This window comes from Plecotus auritus (genome assembly GCF_963455305.1).
Source record: "Plecotus auritus genome assembly, chromosome: 4".
In the NCBI taxonomy this organism is placed as follows: domain Eukaryota; kingdom Metazoa; phylum Chordata; class Mammalia; order Chiroptera; family Vespertilionidae; genus Plecotus; species Plecotus auritus.
Window position 1 is genome coordinate 91,710,804 of NC_137775.1, and position 17,056 is coordinate 91,727,859.

Genomic DNA, 17,056 nt, shown 5'->3' on the forward strand with positions numbered 1-17,056 from the left:
CCCTCATTAGTTACCCAGGAACAGGGTGTAAAATTTCAGGATTACTCCCAACAGGTTTCCTCTCCTCATCCTACTCAGCCCCCTCTCACTGCCTCAGCCTCAGGCTGAGAAGAGCCCTCTGGTGTGGAGAGGAGGCAGCTTGAGGCTCTCTGACCTCAGGAGAGCCCCTTGGGGATAAGCTGGGAGCCGTGGGGCTCTCTGCTCCTCCTCCTCTCCCCACCTTCCTGCTTCCCTAGACTGCCCCCCAGAGGCTGGGAGGGCACCAGGGGACAGACTGAAGCTGAGGGAACAACAGGAGGGCGCCACCTGAATGCTGAAGGCAGCCACAGGGGCCTAGAGAGTAAGGAGCCCAGGACTGGGGACTGGGGCAGGTCACATGGCCTGGAGGCAGTTGGTCACATGACCATGGCCAGCCCTTCCCATCAGCCCCTTCTGCCTTCTACTCAGGCACCACCCTGGGCTGAGGAATTGCCAGGGGCTGCAGCTGGGGCAGGCACTGGCCTGCAGGACCGGGGAGGGTACCTCAGACTGCCCCCAACCTTCCTGCAGGTACCTCCACCGTCCCTCCCAACCTCACCTCTGCCTGTCCAGCCACACCCAGCCCTAGGTTTCCCTGGGCTGTTGCTGGCACACAACCCAAGTCTGTCTGTTCAGCTTTGGCATGCCCTGCTTATCTATTTACGTGCATGTGTTTACTTATTACTATACATGTATCCATGTGCAGACCTTCCAGACGGGGCTCGGTTCCGCTGCCGTGATGTGAACTCCCTGCTGACAGGAAGCCGAGCGGGGAGAGGGCTGCCCCAAATGCTCCTCGGGGCTGGGGCAGCAGTGGGGGGCGGAGGCGGAGAGAACTTTTAGGGGAGCCATGAAATGGGCCTTAAAGAGCACCGATGGCTCTTCAGCCCCAAAGGTACCTCGAAGGGGAGCCCAGGGTGGCTGACTGGCCCTGGGAGCCTGGCTAGGCCTGCCCCCTCTTCCTGCCTCACAGGCTCTGCCCAGCTGCCCTAAGTAGATGTTCCTGTCCCCTCCTCGGAGCCTGTTATCTGTCCCCCAAGTCTGCCCTCAGGGAGCCTTGGGGACTTAAAGGGCCACTCGCTGGATTCCACACAGCAGATGGGAATGCGATGATAAGCCATAAAGAATGCTAATTTATTCCTTCTTGCCCAACCACTGCTCCTACCAACCCCCTCCATCTCAAGACGTTCGGGATTTCCTCCGAAACCAAAGGCTTCTCCTCCTCAAACCACCAGAGCTCGCCTCGTCCGAAAATGGACGTGGCTGTTAGATTCAGATGGAGGATCCTGGGATCAGGCAGTGGAAGGGGGTCCCCGGCTGCATAGAAGTTGCCCTTCCCTCAGGCTGTGGAAGCGGCCTGAGGGGAGAGCATTGAACCGGCTCCTTCTCCCGTTTCAGGACGCTCCCAGGAAGCCCCAGCCCGGGGTCGCCAAGGCTGAGCAGCCCGCGCCGCCAGCACCCGCACCCGCGCCCGCGCCCGCACCCGCACCCGCACCCGCACCCGCACCGGAGAGGAAGAAGTTCCGGCATCGCCCGCAGCCGCTCTTCATCCCGCCGCCCTCCCTCCATCCCGGCCCCGCCTCCCACTCGGGCGCCACCCTCTACCAGAGCCAGCTGCGCTCCCCACGCGTCCTGGGGGACCACCTGCTCCTGGACCCCGCCCACGAGCTGCCCCCCTACACGCCCCCGCCCATGCTGAGCCCGGTGCGCCAGGGCTCGGGCCTCTTCAGCAATGTCCTCATCGCGGGGCACCCCGGCGCCCACGCCCAGCTGCCCCTCACGCCCTTGACGCCCACGCCGCGCGTGCTGCTGTGTCGCTCCAGTGAGTCACCCCTGCGCCGCCTCAGGGACCCCGGGGGTTTCGCCCCGCCTGTGCTGGGCATTGCACTGGGGGGTCTCACTTTCTGTAGTTTCTTTGCGCCACGGACTTCTGTGGGGTGCCTCCTCCTCCTCCTCCTCTGTGTCCCAGGCACTGTGCTAGTTACTAGAAATACTTACAAAAGCATGGAATACCCTCAGGGAGCCCCCGTCTAGCCACGGGGCAAATGCAAAGAGGGTGATAATGACAGCCTCTGTGGGATAAGGAAACAGTTGAAGTGTGCGTACACTAAATCAGACTGAGCCCTGGATAATAGAGGAAGATGCCCCAAAATAAATGTGCTAAGATGTCTAAATAGGATATGCAAGACCAGGCCTCCACATTTTAGCAGGAGGGAATCAGAGGGAAGGTGGGGTGGGTGAGTGGGAGGGGAGAGATCAACCAAACAACTTGTGTGCATATATGCATAATCCTTGGACACAGACAATGGAGTGAGGAAGGCTTGGGGCAGGGGCTGGCTAGACAGGGGTCAATGGGGGTGGGGGGCGGGAAGAAGACAAGTAATACTTTAAACAATAAAGATTAATTTAAAAAAAAAAAAGATGGAGATACCCGTGGCCAGGATCTCTTTCTGGATCAAGAATAGTTCCATAGAAACACACAGCTTAGCCCTTACCCAGTGTGAGAATGGTTACCCTAAGCCAGTTAGCACCACATTGCGTCCCGCTCCCTGGAGGCCACTGGGAGTAACTGGCATGGGCGGGTAGGAGAGGGTTCTACTATGACTGTGTAGGTAACTGTTATTTGCTTCAGTTTCTTCATTACGCTTCCCCTGTTGACCAGTGACTCTGGTTTTTGTGCTTCAGACAGCATCGATGGCAGCAACGTGACAGTCACCCCCGGGCCTGGAGAGCAGACCGTCGATGTTGAACCGTAAGGAAAAGCCAATTATTCTGTAGAACAGAAGCCTCAGCTGAGGAAAGGGATGAGGAGCTTTGAGAAGTGGAGTTAATACTTCTGGGGTTGGAGTGGCCACTGAGGGAGAGGTTGTAGAAATTGTAGGATCATGATATTTCTTGAGTACTGTTGTTTCTCTATAATTGCGTGTTTCAAGGCCTTTGCCAACGACTTAGTGCATAGTAAAGCATGAAGCCCTGGATTCAGAGAACCTAGCATCCCCATCTCTGGCTCCATGGACCATTTGGGTTGTGGTCAAATGTTTCCACATCTCCAGTGACATTGAGGCATCGCTCTCCGGGTGCCCAGCTCTCTACGAGGCTTCTTCCAAATGTCCTTGCTTCCCCCATCCCCTCCCTAAGATTCTTGGCCAGCCCTCCCGGTGGGCTTGTTGAGTAGTGGGTGGAAGGAAAAGGTGGTTATTTGCATGGAGAAGCACAGAAAAGAGGCCCTGAGGTGGAGTGGGGAGTAGATTGAGTCGGGAATCAGAAAACCTGAGTTCCAGCACCATTGTGCTACTTGATCTTAATCAAATTAACCTTTGTAGGCTTTAGTTAACTCACTCATTAAGTGGGAATATTTTTCACTGCCTTGATTATGTCACAGAACTTGGATAGTTTCAGATGAGATAGATGGTTTATGTGAAAATGATCTGAAAGAGATAAAAAATGAAATAAGCACTTTGTATTTGTCCCATTTCTCCTGGTTAAATGGCATCATCCGTATGCTCTTGGCAGCTGTTCCCTTGGAGTTAGCACCCTCCATCTTTCAGTCAGAGAGAGAGATGAAGCCCAGCTGACTTCTCCCTTGTTTCCCGCAGCATCTCTCCCCAATCTTAAAGCTGTCCCTTATCCCAGTGAAAAGGCCATGCCTGGAATCTTAGGATCACACTTAGGAAATGCCCCTGCATTCTTCTTGCAGAAGGAACTGGTTTCCTTCTTTTTCAAGTTTCCTTCTTTTTCAGTTGCCCTTGGCATCAAATTGAAGACCACACTGTTGTTTTTCTTGTTTTTAAAGGCGCATCAACATTGGCTTGAGATTCCAAGCAGAGATCCCAGAACTGCAGGATGTCTCTGCCGTGGCCCAGGACACACACAAGGCCACATTGGTCTGGAAGCCCTGGCCAGAGCTGGAAAACCACGACTTCCAGCAAAGAGGTACAGTCAAACCTTGGTTCTCGAACGTCTCCCTTCTCAAACAGTTCGGTTCTCAACCAAGTTATTGCCTGTAAAAATGTCTCCTTGTTGTGACCAAAATTTCAGTTTTTGAGCTGACAACCCTTTCATGCTGATACTTCAGCATAACAAAAAGCATCCTTCAGGCAACAAACAAAGAAGAGAATGCTTTTGTTGCTGGTGAAATCACAATTTTAAAACATAAAGAGGCCATCAAGAATGCTAATGTTGCCGTAGCCAGTTTGGCTCAATGGATAGAGCATCGGCCTGCTGGGACTGAAGGGTCAGGAGAGTGATTCCTGTCAAGGGCACTTGCCTGCATTGCGGGCTCAATCCCCAGTAGGGGGCGTGCAGGAGACAGTCAATCAATGATTCTCTTTCATCATTGATGTTTCTAGCTCCCTCTCCCTTCCTCTCTGAAATCAATAAAAAAAATTTTTTTTTTAAAAGGAGTTGCTAAGGTTGGGAAAGTGTTCACAAAACAACAATCACAGGCAAGTGAATACGCAGAAAAACTTGTTGATTGGATAAAGGAAAAAGCAGTTAGTTGGTGATAGCATTTCCAAGGCAGTGATGTATGAAAAATTTGTTTAAGGCTAGTAGGGGGTGGTTCTATAAATTTAAGAAAAGACGTGTTTATTTACAAATTAAACAGTACATTAGATATGTACTGTCTATAAGAAAGGTTAAAATGGAATCATTTGGGGGTCTGGAACATATTAATTCAATTTGCATTATTTCTAATGGGAAAAGATGATTCGGTTTTCCAACAAATCGGTTTTTGAACAGTCTTCTGGAAAGAATTAAGTTCGAGAAACGACGTTCCACTATCTTGTCATGTGGGAAGAAGTGAGCAGGAAGGCTTGATACTCTCACAGGGGCTCTGGCTCCCAGACCTGTGTGTTTTTCCATGGTTCTGAGCTCTCTGATGCAGTGTTCTCTTGTTCCCCACAGTGGAGAATCTCCTGAATTTGTGCTGTTCAAGTGCGTTGCCAGGTGGAGGGACCAATTCTGAATTTGCTTTGCACTGTCTCTTTGAGGCCAAAGGTGATGTGATGGTAAGGAGCCACGAAAAGTCGTCTTCACAGTTCCTATTCTTCATGCCAGGATTCTGCAAAGTATTTTCCCAAATTTCTGGGTTGTCCCATGTACCGTACAACTAATTCATGAGATGATGTCCCATCAGCGAACCTCCCGTTTCTTATCTCAGTGAGTAAGTCAGGATTTAAAAGCCTGCAGGAAAACCTCCCTTAACCTTTATGGAGTGTTTGCATATTCTCGCACCTTTGACACAGTTCTTTGGTCAAACCAGAACTTTGGTGCCATCTCTCCAGAATCAGAGCTGACCATTTGCCCGCTTAACCTGGACTCCAGGCGAGATCATTCAAACACTAACCTCAGTTTCCTCTTCAGTAAAGACATGATTCTTGTACCAGATCTAGCTTCCTGCTTTCTTATTTCATGAAAATCTGAAAGTAAGCCAATGCTCCCTTCTCGTGAGGTTATTGATACCCTTCAAGGGTTTTCTAGAATGTTGGGGAACTTTCCTTAACCCTTTCAGATTAGTATTGAGGAGCAGCACTTCTCGAACTTTTAACATGCACATGAGTCACTCAAGAAACCTGGGTAAAGTGCAGGGTTTTTTTATTCCAAAGTTCTGGAGGTGGGGCCCAAGATTAATCCTTTGCCACCAGCTCCCAGCTATGCCCATGTTGCTGGTCTGTGGACCACACTTGGAGTACCACAATGCTGGATCTTGCTCTGCCCGTCAACCTTGCACTGCTCAACTCCACCTGCAGCGCTTTTCTTAAAAAGTCAATGAAGTTAAAGGAGACATTTGAAAGGATGTATTTCACTAGGTTCTCTGTGAGGACAGTGTCTAGTACAGTTATCACTAATACAGCTGCTGATGTGTAGTTGTAATGGAATACGATTTTTCTGCAAAAACAGTTTCAAATCACCCACTCACTTCCTCAGACTCTTTCCCCAGATACTCAGCCTCCATTTAGAGGGGGCCCCACCATCTCTCTGAGACTGGGCCCTCACCAGTGAGGGAGGGTTGGGGTCTCAGGCCTGACCAGCTGGTTGTAGGCATGGGCTGGGGGATGGTTAGAGTGGCGAACCCTGTGCGGTGCTAACCAGAAAGGAACTCCCAATTAGGGGGTCTCCCTCTGGTTTTCCTTCTAGTGCCCTCAGCCCCACACTCTACAGTGCTGGTCCCTTTGCCCCATTAGGCAGATGGTCTCCCCAGGACACAGACCCATTACTGACTCTCGCCTTTTCTCTCCCATGGGTCTACAGGCTGCTCTGGAAATGCTGCTGCTGCGGAAGCCAGTCAGGTTAAAATGTCATCCTTTAGCCAATTACCACTATGCCGGTAGGTCGCCAGCAGCCCTGCGCCCCCTTGCTTCCTGCGAGTGGGCTGTGTGCATGTTTGGTTGTTGGCTTTTTAATGGTAGATAGCGTGGTTCAGTCCTAATCATCGCTTTTGATCTCAAGGCTTCCTGGGGTAGCTGATGGGACAGCCGTGTCTGTTGGGCACTGCTGAGTTTTGTCTGTATGGGCTGCTGTCCCTTGTGGGTGTTCCAGGAGCTGGGCAATAGCAGATAGCGCCTGCGTATGTGGCAGGCAGACCTGTGCATCTGGGGGAAGGGGCGTGTGGGACCCAGCGCAGAGGCAGCAACACGCAGCAGCCCCTCAGCTCTAGAGTCAGTAGATGTGCATTCAGATCTTACTTGCACCTTTGGCCTCTGCGGCCTTCATTTTCTCTCCTGTAAAATGGGGCTTATACTCCATCTCTTGCAGTGTTTTGTAAAGATTCAAGATAGTATATATAGCCCGAATGCCTGGCGTGTTCTAGAGGCAATTATTCATTTATCTAACAGTTACTTATTGAGCACTTACTGTGTACAAGGACTATGCTAAGATGAAGCAGTGACTAAGACAGACATAGTCAGATTCCTATCTCATGCAATGTAGAGTCTGAGATGGAGGCAGATATTAAACAACAGGTTACACCGAGAGCAGGAGAAATGGTACATATACACATACGTGTACAAAACACATATACGTATACGTGAGTGTGTCTTCTGAGGGTTAGATTACCGATGGCATCACCAATAAGAGGGAGAGAGAAAGCACCTTTGAGAGTTGAATGGAGTGAGCATTACGAGAGAGAAGGAAACAGTTTGGGGAGCCTAAGAGATGACAAATGAGTCACCATTTTATTCCCATTAACTTGTGAACCCGTCCATTCTGAGGGGCTCCACAAACCCGCCTGGGTCCTGTCTTTCAGAGGGGGCTGGACCCTCCAGTGCCCCTTGATTATAAATCATTTGTTTGTTTCCTTGGTGCCCTGGGCAGACCCTGCATAGGTAGGTGCTAAGTACATTAGTGGGTTTGGGGACCTTTTCCAGTCCTTGGTCCAGACGGCCAGGTAGGGCTGCTTTTCAAATACTGGAGCTCCCAGTGGGCATCCTTTCGCCACCACCGTTTCCTCACTTCACATGCTCCTCTCATGCGTTGGCCTTCCTGCCTGTCATCTCAGGATAGAGAGGCCTCAAGCCACTCACCTGAGCACAGCAAGCCCAGCATACAGGCCACCGCTGGAACTGGGCAAGGACAAAATAGACAGAAGGGATAAGAAAGCCATCATTTAACCAGTGGCCTAACCAGCAGTCTCTTAATATTGTCTCCATCATTTCCTGCTGGGTGTCTGCCCCAAGTGCAGGTGGGAAGATGTGGGAGTTCTCCCTAATCTGCCATGGAGACAGTGTAATCCTCTCCTAATTCCGAGTGTCATCTGCTGCCCATTAGACCCTGACAGGCTGCCCAGCTCCTGGAGCCTCAAGCTTCTGTGCATAGCAGGTGAGACCGTTGGTGGACGAGAAGGAGCTTCTGAGCCCTCTGCTGGGAGACGCAGCTGCTCTGGGCCCTCAGGTGCCTGGGGTGGCCGTGCCCCCAGGCTGGTCAGCTCCAGCTGTGAGCAGCCTCACCTGAGACCCTAATCCCCTCCAGTTCTTCCCACTGTGCCAAGCAAATATTGTTATTTTTGATGTGTGACATGACATCAAAAAGGTTTAGAAAGCTGGGGACTAGAAGCCACCCTCCACCCCACACAAAACAAAAACGCTAAGATAATACCAAGAACTTTGAAATGAGAGGGCCCTAAACTCTGCTGAAGTGAATTGATGGGTTGGGGTTGGGGGTTCCTAGCTAACCTTTACCCACTCCCTGCCCCAGCCCACAAACAGACCAGGAAGGACCCCGTTTCTTCCTGGAATCCTGTCTCCCCTTGGAGGCAAGAGAGGTGGAGCTGCGGTGTGAAGGGCTGTTGTCTAGCCAGCCGTGTGTCCCCGAGAAAAGAGTGCTCATCTGGTACGTCCGCCAGTCCTTTGCCTTCTCCAAGAAGTGATCCAGACTGGACCCCAGAGAACCTTCTAGGATTATGAGCAGAAAGGGCAGAGGTCACTGGTCTGTAAAGTCTGACTTGACTCCATTCCCTTAACATTTCCCTTCCAAGCCACAGGGGAGGCCACAGAACTTAACCCCTCACATGCCCGGCTCCCAGGCACTCCCTCCCTGCCCCCTCCTTATGTGGCTTCTGGTGCTGGTTAATCTCATCCGTGTGGCCCCCCTGCGTTGGCCTCTGTGCCAAGCCCCATCGGGCTGCTCTCTGGTGGGACTGTTGTCAGCTACCTTCCTCACTGGGACACCATCTCCTGGGTGTCCTTTGGCTTCTGTGTCTGGCTGTGGCCATTGTCACCCACCCTGACTCCCGTTATCCCAGTCGTCCTGAGAGGTGGCTACGTCACATCTCCCAGGCTGGCTGTGCCCTGAAGGGAAGGCAGAGAGTCGGCTCAGGGAGGGAGGCTGCACATTTGGGAGAGATAGACTGAGACACAAGCCTGTGGAAGTCACTTCTCTCACTTTACTCATGGCCTTCCCTTTCCCACTCCATCCCAAGAAATTGAGTAAGAAAAGGAAAGAGTGACTGATGCAGGGGCTCAGGGGAGACACCGGTGAGGGTGGGCAGCTCGCCCAGGTCTGGGGGCTGCGTGCCAGGGCCAGAGGAGCCCTGTGGAGATCCTCAGAGGAAAGTCCGATTGCAGCGGCTCCCTGCGCTCTTTAATACACACAAGGCGCCCAGTCCAGCCCTCTCAGCGCCCTCCTCCCAGGTTGTTTGCAGTGGCTCCCCAGCGGCAAGTGGATTGGGTGGGGAGGGTGTGAGCTTGGTGGGTCACGGTGGGAAGACGCCTGGTTATAATTAGAGAGCCCGCAGCATCCTTGGTTTTCCATTGAACTGGACATTCCTAGAGGTGGGTGTGGAGTGGAGCGGGTGTCAGAACTGGCCCTGGGCTCAACAGAAGCCACTCTCGGCTCCTACCACAGCCCACCGGTCATTGGGTCCTGAAGCCTGACCTGACTCAGAGGAGGGAGACCCAGAGGAAATAAACACCCATCGGCTGGGGGAAGCCTGCTCTCTGTCTGGGAAGCTGCCCCAGTTTAATGAGGAGACAGAATGACATACTCAAGAGAATACTTTTCAAGAAACACAGCTGTGATGTCACTTTCCAGGCATTCTTAACACATGCCTCTAGCTGCAGAGTGGTCCCCTGAAGTGCAGGAGGTGACAACAGCTCCTCTCTCTCTGCCTTACGCAGCCCTTGTAAAGAACTGAGCTAGTGGACAAGCTCAAGTTCTGGATTCAGATTGAGGCCTCCCTCCGCATGCCTCCAGAGGGAATTTGGGAGCAGCCTGCTTCACCCTGCACCCCTAAACGATTATTCAGCCTCCGCCCACGATGGAAAACCTTTCATGGAAGTGAAACTAAAGTGTAAAAACAGTCCTTTTTCTACAATGAATATCTTTCTTACATAACTGTAATAACAGTAAAAGTTGTTAATCTTGAAAGGAAGACAGGAAGGCCCTCTTGAAAAGATGCCGTGCCCAGACTTCTCCTCTCCATGTCCCTTCAATCGCTGGGATTTGCTATGGATTGCCCCAAATTTAGCCTCGGTCCAGAGCCTGTTTCCCAGCAACGAACACTCAGAACATTTTTCCTCTGGATACTGTTCCAGCGCCAGTTTCCTCCAGTTAATTAGGCTCTTTGTAATTAGCCTTAATCCTCTTGTTAAGGGCCCCTGCTGATAATAGCCTGAGAGCCAGGAATCTCAGGTAGAACAAATGAGAGCTGGGGGCTATCAGCCCACTCACAGTGTGCCTGCTGCGTGGACAGCGGGGATCTGAGAGGAACGCCAGCGGAGGATTTGAGGCAACCCCCTGCCTGGCTTTTGCATTTTCTCCTGGACTTTGTCCAAGATGCACAGTCCAAGAGGGGCTGGCTTAGAAAACCTTGTCAGAGAATGAGGAAAGCGCTCCTGTCAGAACAGAGACTGCAGGGATGAGCAATGCCTGAGCTTCTCCTTGGTGATCCAGGGCAGGGAGTGGAAGGCTGGGTGTTACGGGTGGCCAGGAGGAAGGCTGTTGTTCATTCATACGCAGAGCAGGGAACACTGGCCAAGCCCTGCTGTCTTCGTGAGTGCCACAATGCAAGGGTCACAGGAGTCAGCACGTGTCCCATAGCTACAAGCCAGTTAAGGTGTAAAACATTTCACTCAGAACCAAATGCTGTCAGTCACAGAGTGCCTGTCCCAATCCCCATGTCACAAGAGAGGAAACTGAGACTCGGAGAAGTTAAGGAAACTTGCCGGGGGTCACAGAAGGAGTAAGTGGCAGAACCAGGTTCACAGCCTGTGGTCTCCTGATGAAAGTCACCCCTTTGTATCACAGCTCAGCGACATTATTTGGGGAGCACGCATTTAGGTGTTATATTTGTGTAACAGGCTTTAACCTGGAAATTCAGTCCAACCGCCCAGGGGTGGATTCTCAGCCTGGTGCGGATCCCGTGACCATGGTGCCTCTACCTGTCAATTCACAGCTGTCTGCTCTGAGCGCATGCTCCCTGCCCCCACCGCTGCAGCCTGGGAATGGGAGGGTGACAGAGGACAGCGTGAGAGTGCAGACTTCCAGCCAGGAACTCTGAGATGGGGAAGACTGAAGACCCCGCCACAGAGCAGCAGCTCTCCAACCACAAGGAGTCGGCATGAGGCTTGAGGATCCTCCGTAACAGATGGTCCAGGAAGTCACCTCACCTATGTAGGGTTGCAGCTGGCAAGCCATTTGGGGACATGAAGGGGCATGCTTCTCACAAGGAGACAGACAGACCTGGGAACTTAACACAGCTGCGTGGGCAGTAACCAGGTGATGAGCCCGGCGTGGGGTGGAAGAGCGTATCCACCAGAGAGACGGCGCTGGCCAAAGCAGGCTGTGTGGCCCTGCTCTTGTCTCACCAGGTCTTAGCTGGACTCAGACTTGGGAAACGTATGGTCTGGCTGACAGTGGAAAGGATCCTCACTGACCTAGTTAGGGGTTTTCATCAACAGAATGTCCCCTGGCTCCCCATCTGAGATGCAACCCAGAGCTGCACAGACCCTGGACCTACAGCTGGGCAGCACATCCACCTCTTTAGAAACTTGCCCCGGGACTCAGCTGCTGTGACATGTCCCCGTCATGATCCTCTTCCACCGTCATTTCCCTGAGCTCTCACTGCTATTTTGATGGACACCTGAGAGGGACCACTACATTGGTCCACTACATTGTTGGTTCATCCTTTCTGCCTTTCTGTCTCTGCCCCTGGGTGGGGGGAGCATATAGGAGCTGGGACCCCAAGGCCCTGAATGTTGGACAGAATTTGAGGAATGGTGATGGACCTGCTCCAGGGCCCAAATCCCGCCACCCTCCTCTGCTCACGCCCACTCCTGCAGTGCTTCTCCACACACCTGCCCTCTTCTCTCTGTTGCGGTGGCTCTCACAGCCAGGGGTGCCCCGGCCTCCAGAACCTACGGAAGATGCTTCCTTCTGCTGAGGATGAATCAGAAAACTGCTTTCCTTCTAGAAGTAAAGAGATCAACGAAGTCCTGATGGCCTGATTTCTTTGGGGGTTGAACCAGCCCAGCTCTGGAGAGCATATTCTGAGTCAGGAGTCAGAGCTCCTGGCCTGAGGACCCACACGGAGAGATGTTTATTCCAGAAATCTGAGTGTACATTACTAAGTCACGTATTCCAGGATCTTCAACCCCTGCCTGCCCAGAGTGGTTTCACCGGATTCACTAATTTTGACTGAATCTTCCAAGCAAAGAAGCAATTCAGGTTTCCTGTACTTCAGCCCCATCAGTCAACCATAGCAAAGTGAACACCTTGGGCTTGTCCTGGTTGGGAGGAAAAATAACATGGTTTGGGGGACTACAGTTTTGAGAAGTAGAGGAATGTCAAAAACCTATCCACGTACCATCCAAAGAATTAGAGATAGGAGACTTTAAACAACCTGAAGAATGAGGCTGACTTGTCTGCAAAGCCCCTAGAAATAGGCCTTATGTCTTGCCCCAAAGAGCCCAGCACCGTTCTCTACAATCATCTGCATATCCTGCTTTCTCCTTTAGGGAGGAAATAGACATGAATGTCAAGTTTAGCCAGCAAGGCAGAAGACCAGACCAGCCTCGCGAGGCCTCTTCCTCATTGGTCTGCAGTTCTATCAATTCCTGGTCCCACTCCCTCAGCATCATCTGCTCTCCCTCTGCTGCAGCCCTGTCGTTGAACCACACTGGATTGCTGCTTATTCCTCGAACACCTCCATTTCCTCAGCTGTAAGATGGGTATTGGTAATACCCATATTGGTTGTTGGTAGAACCAAATGACTAATTTCTGTGAAGTACTCAGAACCTGGCACATCGTAAGCACTTTACAAATGTTAGCTTTTTCCCCCAGCACAGCTTCTTACATGTAGTAAACACCTAATAAGCATCTCTTGAGTGGATGGGTAGATGAAGGAAGGAATGAATGAAATGCATCCTCTCATTGCTTGCCCCTGGCTTTGCACACACACTTCCTCTCCCTGAAATTCCCTTCCATCTACTTGCTTCTGTGTCCTTGAAAACTCAACTCGGGTGCCCCGGCCCTGAGCTGAGTGTGTGCTCCTCCTTGGCGCCCCATGGGCACCTGACTTCTACCTTCCTCATTGCGGTCCTCACCTTATGTGCAGTGGCTTCCTGGTTTGCCTCCCCACTGGACTGTGAACCTCCGGAGGGTGGAGTTGCTGAATCCACCACATTGTGAGGATGAATGCTTGCACCCGTGAACATCATAATGATATAAAAACGGGAGCTAGAATGTGTTGAGCGCTCACTGTTTTCCAGTTCCTAACCTAGTCACTCTGTGCATTATCTTTAACCTTCATAAATATCCTAAAAGTGGGGACCATTAGGATTATTCCCATTTGTTGGTAACAAAACTGAGTCTTAGGTTCAGTAATATGCTAAGGTTAAGGCCACAGCTGAGACGAACCCAGGTGTCATGGCTGCTGGCCCTTACACTGCACTGGCTTTTTGTTCAGAAAGGAGTTTGATGGATAGTCTGTTATTTGTTGAACAGTTTCGTTCTGTAACTTAACTAAGCAAACCAGCCACTAAGGTGGGGAGACCTGTGAAGCTGGAACAGCAAAGCGGGGAGAGCTGTGAGCCGTTCTTACAAAGCATGTGTTTTGTCGTAGGTTCGGACAAGTGGACCTCCCTAGAAAGAAAACTGTTTAACAAAGCACTAGCCACTTACAGCAAGGACTTTATTTTTGTACAGAAGATGGTAAGCATGCTTGTCACTGTTGCTCACTTGAAACTGAATTGGGTAATTGTACACGTAGGGAGATGTAGAAGGATTTGGTTACTGGCCTCATGCTCTTCCAAGGGTGTTTTCCACCCCTTGCTGGGAAAGGGTGGCATTAGTTATGGGTGGCATGGCTCCAGTGTCGTGGGTGGGGGGGAAGGAGGACATAGACTCTTTGACAGTGATGGGGGTTTATTTTTATCTTCATAAATATGTGTAATTTATGCATTCTATTGGAATAAATAGAACTGGGGCCTCTGAGTCACAATTAACATAATTTATTTCATGTACATTTGATTACTCTATCATGTTTCTGACAGAATTTTTTTCTGGGAAATAGGAGAAGAGATATGTGCCCTCCCCAGAACCAGTAGTTTCTGGTGTTGGGCCCCTAATCATGACAGTAATAGTAAAAGTAATGCTTTATATATACAGCACTTCACAGCAAAACAGAACTCTTGCACATAGCCACAGTAGCACTTTATGCTGCAGATGGCAAACCTAATCGGCCTTAACTTGGCTCAGAGGTGGTTTAGGCTAGAAGTTAAAATGACTCTAAGTGGGTTCAGCAGATCGCTGAGTGAGGGAGCATGTTTACTACGTGCTCATAAAGGTGTTCAGGTCCACAGAGAACAGGGTCACAGGTGACAGACAGCTCCCCTTGATCCAAGCTGGGCCAGTGGTACCAGGGGTGTCCCGGTACATGTCCTTAATCGAGGGCCTTGATGGACGGAGATCTGAATAGGTGGACTTTCTGTCCAGCTTGCCTGGTCTCCAGATCTGTATCACTCACCGCTCCCTGCCCTGGAGGCCACCACATTCTCTGCACCAGCTCCGTGCTCTGATCTTGAGCCACCTGCCCTAGGCCTCATTCCTTTTTTTTTTTTTCCTCACCCAAGGATATTTTTTCCATTGATCTTTAGAGAGAGCATGGAAGGGAGAAGAGGACGGGGGAGAGAGAGAGAGAGAGAAGCATAGAGAGAGAGAAACATCAACGTGAGAGAGACACACTGACTGGTTGCCTCCCGCATGCAACCCAAGCGGGGCTGGGAATCGAACCTGCAACTGAGGTACATGCCCTAGACCGGAAACTGAACCAGAGACCAGGGCTTTAACGATTGAGCAAAACTGGCCAGGGCTAGGTCTCCTTCCTTGCAGGCTTCACACCTGTTGACTGAGGATAGATTCATGTGTCATGCTTGTCAGGAAGCACAGGTTTTTAAGCCAGGGCTCCCTGGGACACTGTCCTCACCCGCGGGCGATTCTAGTGTAGAAATTCAAGGAATCAGGTGGATGTGAAGGGGCAGCTTTGAGGAGACGAGACTCCTGGTGGTGTCCTCATCTTACCGTGCGGTGGCCCTGTTCCTGCCCCCAAGGGCGCCGCCAGCTTTTACGGTACCTGCCTCCAGAAAACCCACATTACCCAACTGCACTCTGAGCTTAGAGATACATGGACTAAGGAAAGGAGTTTTTTCTCACATTTACCTTTTCCCCTCTGGGGGAGAGCAGAACAAGGCTTGTTTCCTGTGAAAACTAAGCTCTTGTCATTATAGCTTTGCCTTACGTTCCTGTTCCATGACTAAGGAACATTCTTCATAGATGGGTTTTGAAGGTCAGCAAGTCAGACACCCAGACACATTCCAGCACGTTTAATGCAAAAGCACGCTGCTTCATGGGTTAAAAAAAGGAATGAGCTCTCTGAGGACTGAGAGGAAAAAGTCCCCAGGCTATACTGTGAAAAAATCCAGTTGCAAAATATGTGCCACCTTCTGTGCGGAAAATGGCGGGGCAGGACTGCATTCTGTGTTTGTTGCTGTACGCATAAAAATGTGTAATTTATGCATTCTATTGGAATAAATAGACCTGGGGCTTCTACTTCACAATTAACATAACTTATTCATGTATGTTTGACCACTCTATCGTGTTTCTAGCAGAATTTTTTTCTGGGAAATTGGAGAAGGGAAGATGTGTGCACTTCCCCCTCCCCCCCCCAAAGCCAGTAGTTTCTGGAGTTGAACCCCTAATCGTAGTGACAATAATAGTAAAGAAATTCTGCCCCGGCTGGCGTGGCGCAGTGGTTGAGCAACGACCTATGAACCTGGAGATCGCTGTTCGATTCCCGGCCAGGACACATGCCTGGGTTGCAGGCTGGGTCTCCAGTGTGGGGCATGCAGGCGGCGCCAATCAATGATTCTCATCATTGATGTTCCTATCTCTCCCTCCCTCTTCCTTCCTCTCTAAAATCAATAAAAATATATTACAAAAAAAAAAAAGAAAGAAATTCTGAAATCCTATCCAAGAAGTCAGTAAGAGGGGCTAGCTATGTTGCAGGGGTGGGGAGTGAGCTGGCTGGCTGGAGAACAGGCGTGAGAAGGAGATTTTCCTCTGTATACACTTTCTATTAAAACACATAAGCCTGCTGCCTGTTGCCAAATTAAGTGTTCACCAGAGCTTGCTGCTTGGAGCTGACCTTGCCCCGGCTCCCCGCAGGTGAAGTCTAAGACAGTGGCTCAGTGCGTGGAGTACTACTACACGTGGAAGAAAATCATGCGCTTGGGACGGAAGCACCGGACACGCCTCACAGAGCTCGCGGATGACTGTATGGTGAGTGAAGCCGCCAAGTCACTGCTTATGCTGGCCCTGCTCCCACCCCACACCCAGGTTAGTAAGCGGCTGCTGTCTGGTTTGGCTTTGCTGCCTAGGTGGCCGCAGTGAGGGGGTGATGAGCCCACTCCCTGGGGGATTCAGGCTCTGATTTCTGGTGTAGAGGCCGAGGAAAGGCAGCTTGGATTCGACCTGTGGCTGTTAGGAGCCAGAGAGTTAAGCCAGATTGGCCCCAGCCTTGGGTGGGTGGTTTTTTATAAGCAGGTGCCCTGACCCCCTGGCATACCCTTTCCTCATCCTTCCCCGTCATAGACGCCACTGGCCAGAGAACATGAGGTGCCTCCCAACAATGAAGGTGCCTCAGCTTAGCCGTGGCTTCCCAGAAGCCCAGCAAGAAGGAGCGTGACCTCCAGATAGGGCTGGGGACGCTGGGTTATTGAGAAACTACTTAGCAGGGAGTGAACCTTCCAGCCCTCACATCGCCATGTACCCCTGGTATCGTGTGGCTTTGGTCATTACTGCCACATTCACCTTTGTGGGGAGCGCTCCTCTCTGTGTCCATGGCCAGGGGAAATCCCACCTGCTGTGGAAAACATTCCCTACCATGTATGTATGTAAAAGGTACATGTCTACAACAAATCACTAAACCCCAGCCTCTGTCACCATCAGGGAATGTGGTTAGAATTCATGAATGGGGTGAATATTTGTCATCATACTTTCATTCCCCATAGTGCCCCAGTAAGAGTGTTAGCACATATGTGGGGGG

At 51.1% G+C, this 17,056-nt stretch overlaps 1 protein-coding gene across 1 annotated transcript in view; it reads left to right on the top strand.

Annotated features, from left to right (window-relative positions):
- TRERF1 (transcriptional regulating factor 1) overlaps positions 1-17,056 on the top strand; it is a 206,005-nt gene that overhangs the window by 174,717 nt on the left and 14,232 nt on the right. Inside the window, exons 8-14 of the mRNA XM_080664593.1 lie at positions 1,417-1,840; positions 2,704-2,770; positions 3,812-3,951; positions 4,924-5,027; positions 6,271-6,346; positions 13,577-13,665; positions 16,177-16,290. Coding sequence (XP_080520719.1) covers positions 1,417-1,840; positions 2,704-2,770; positions 3,812-3,951; positions 4,924-5,027; positions 6,271-6,346; positions 13,577-13,665; positions 16,177-16,290 — 1,014 coding nt within the window. The remainder of the gene's footprint in view (positions 1-1,416; positions 1,841-2,703; positions 2,771-3,811; positions 3,952-4,923; positions 5,028-6,270; positions 6,347-13,576; positions 13,666-16,176; positions 16,291-17,056) is intronic.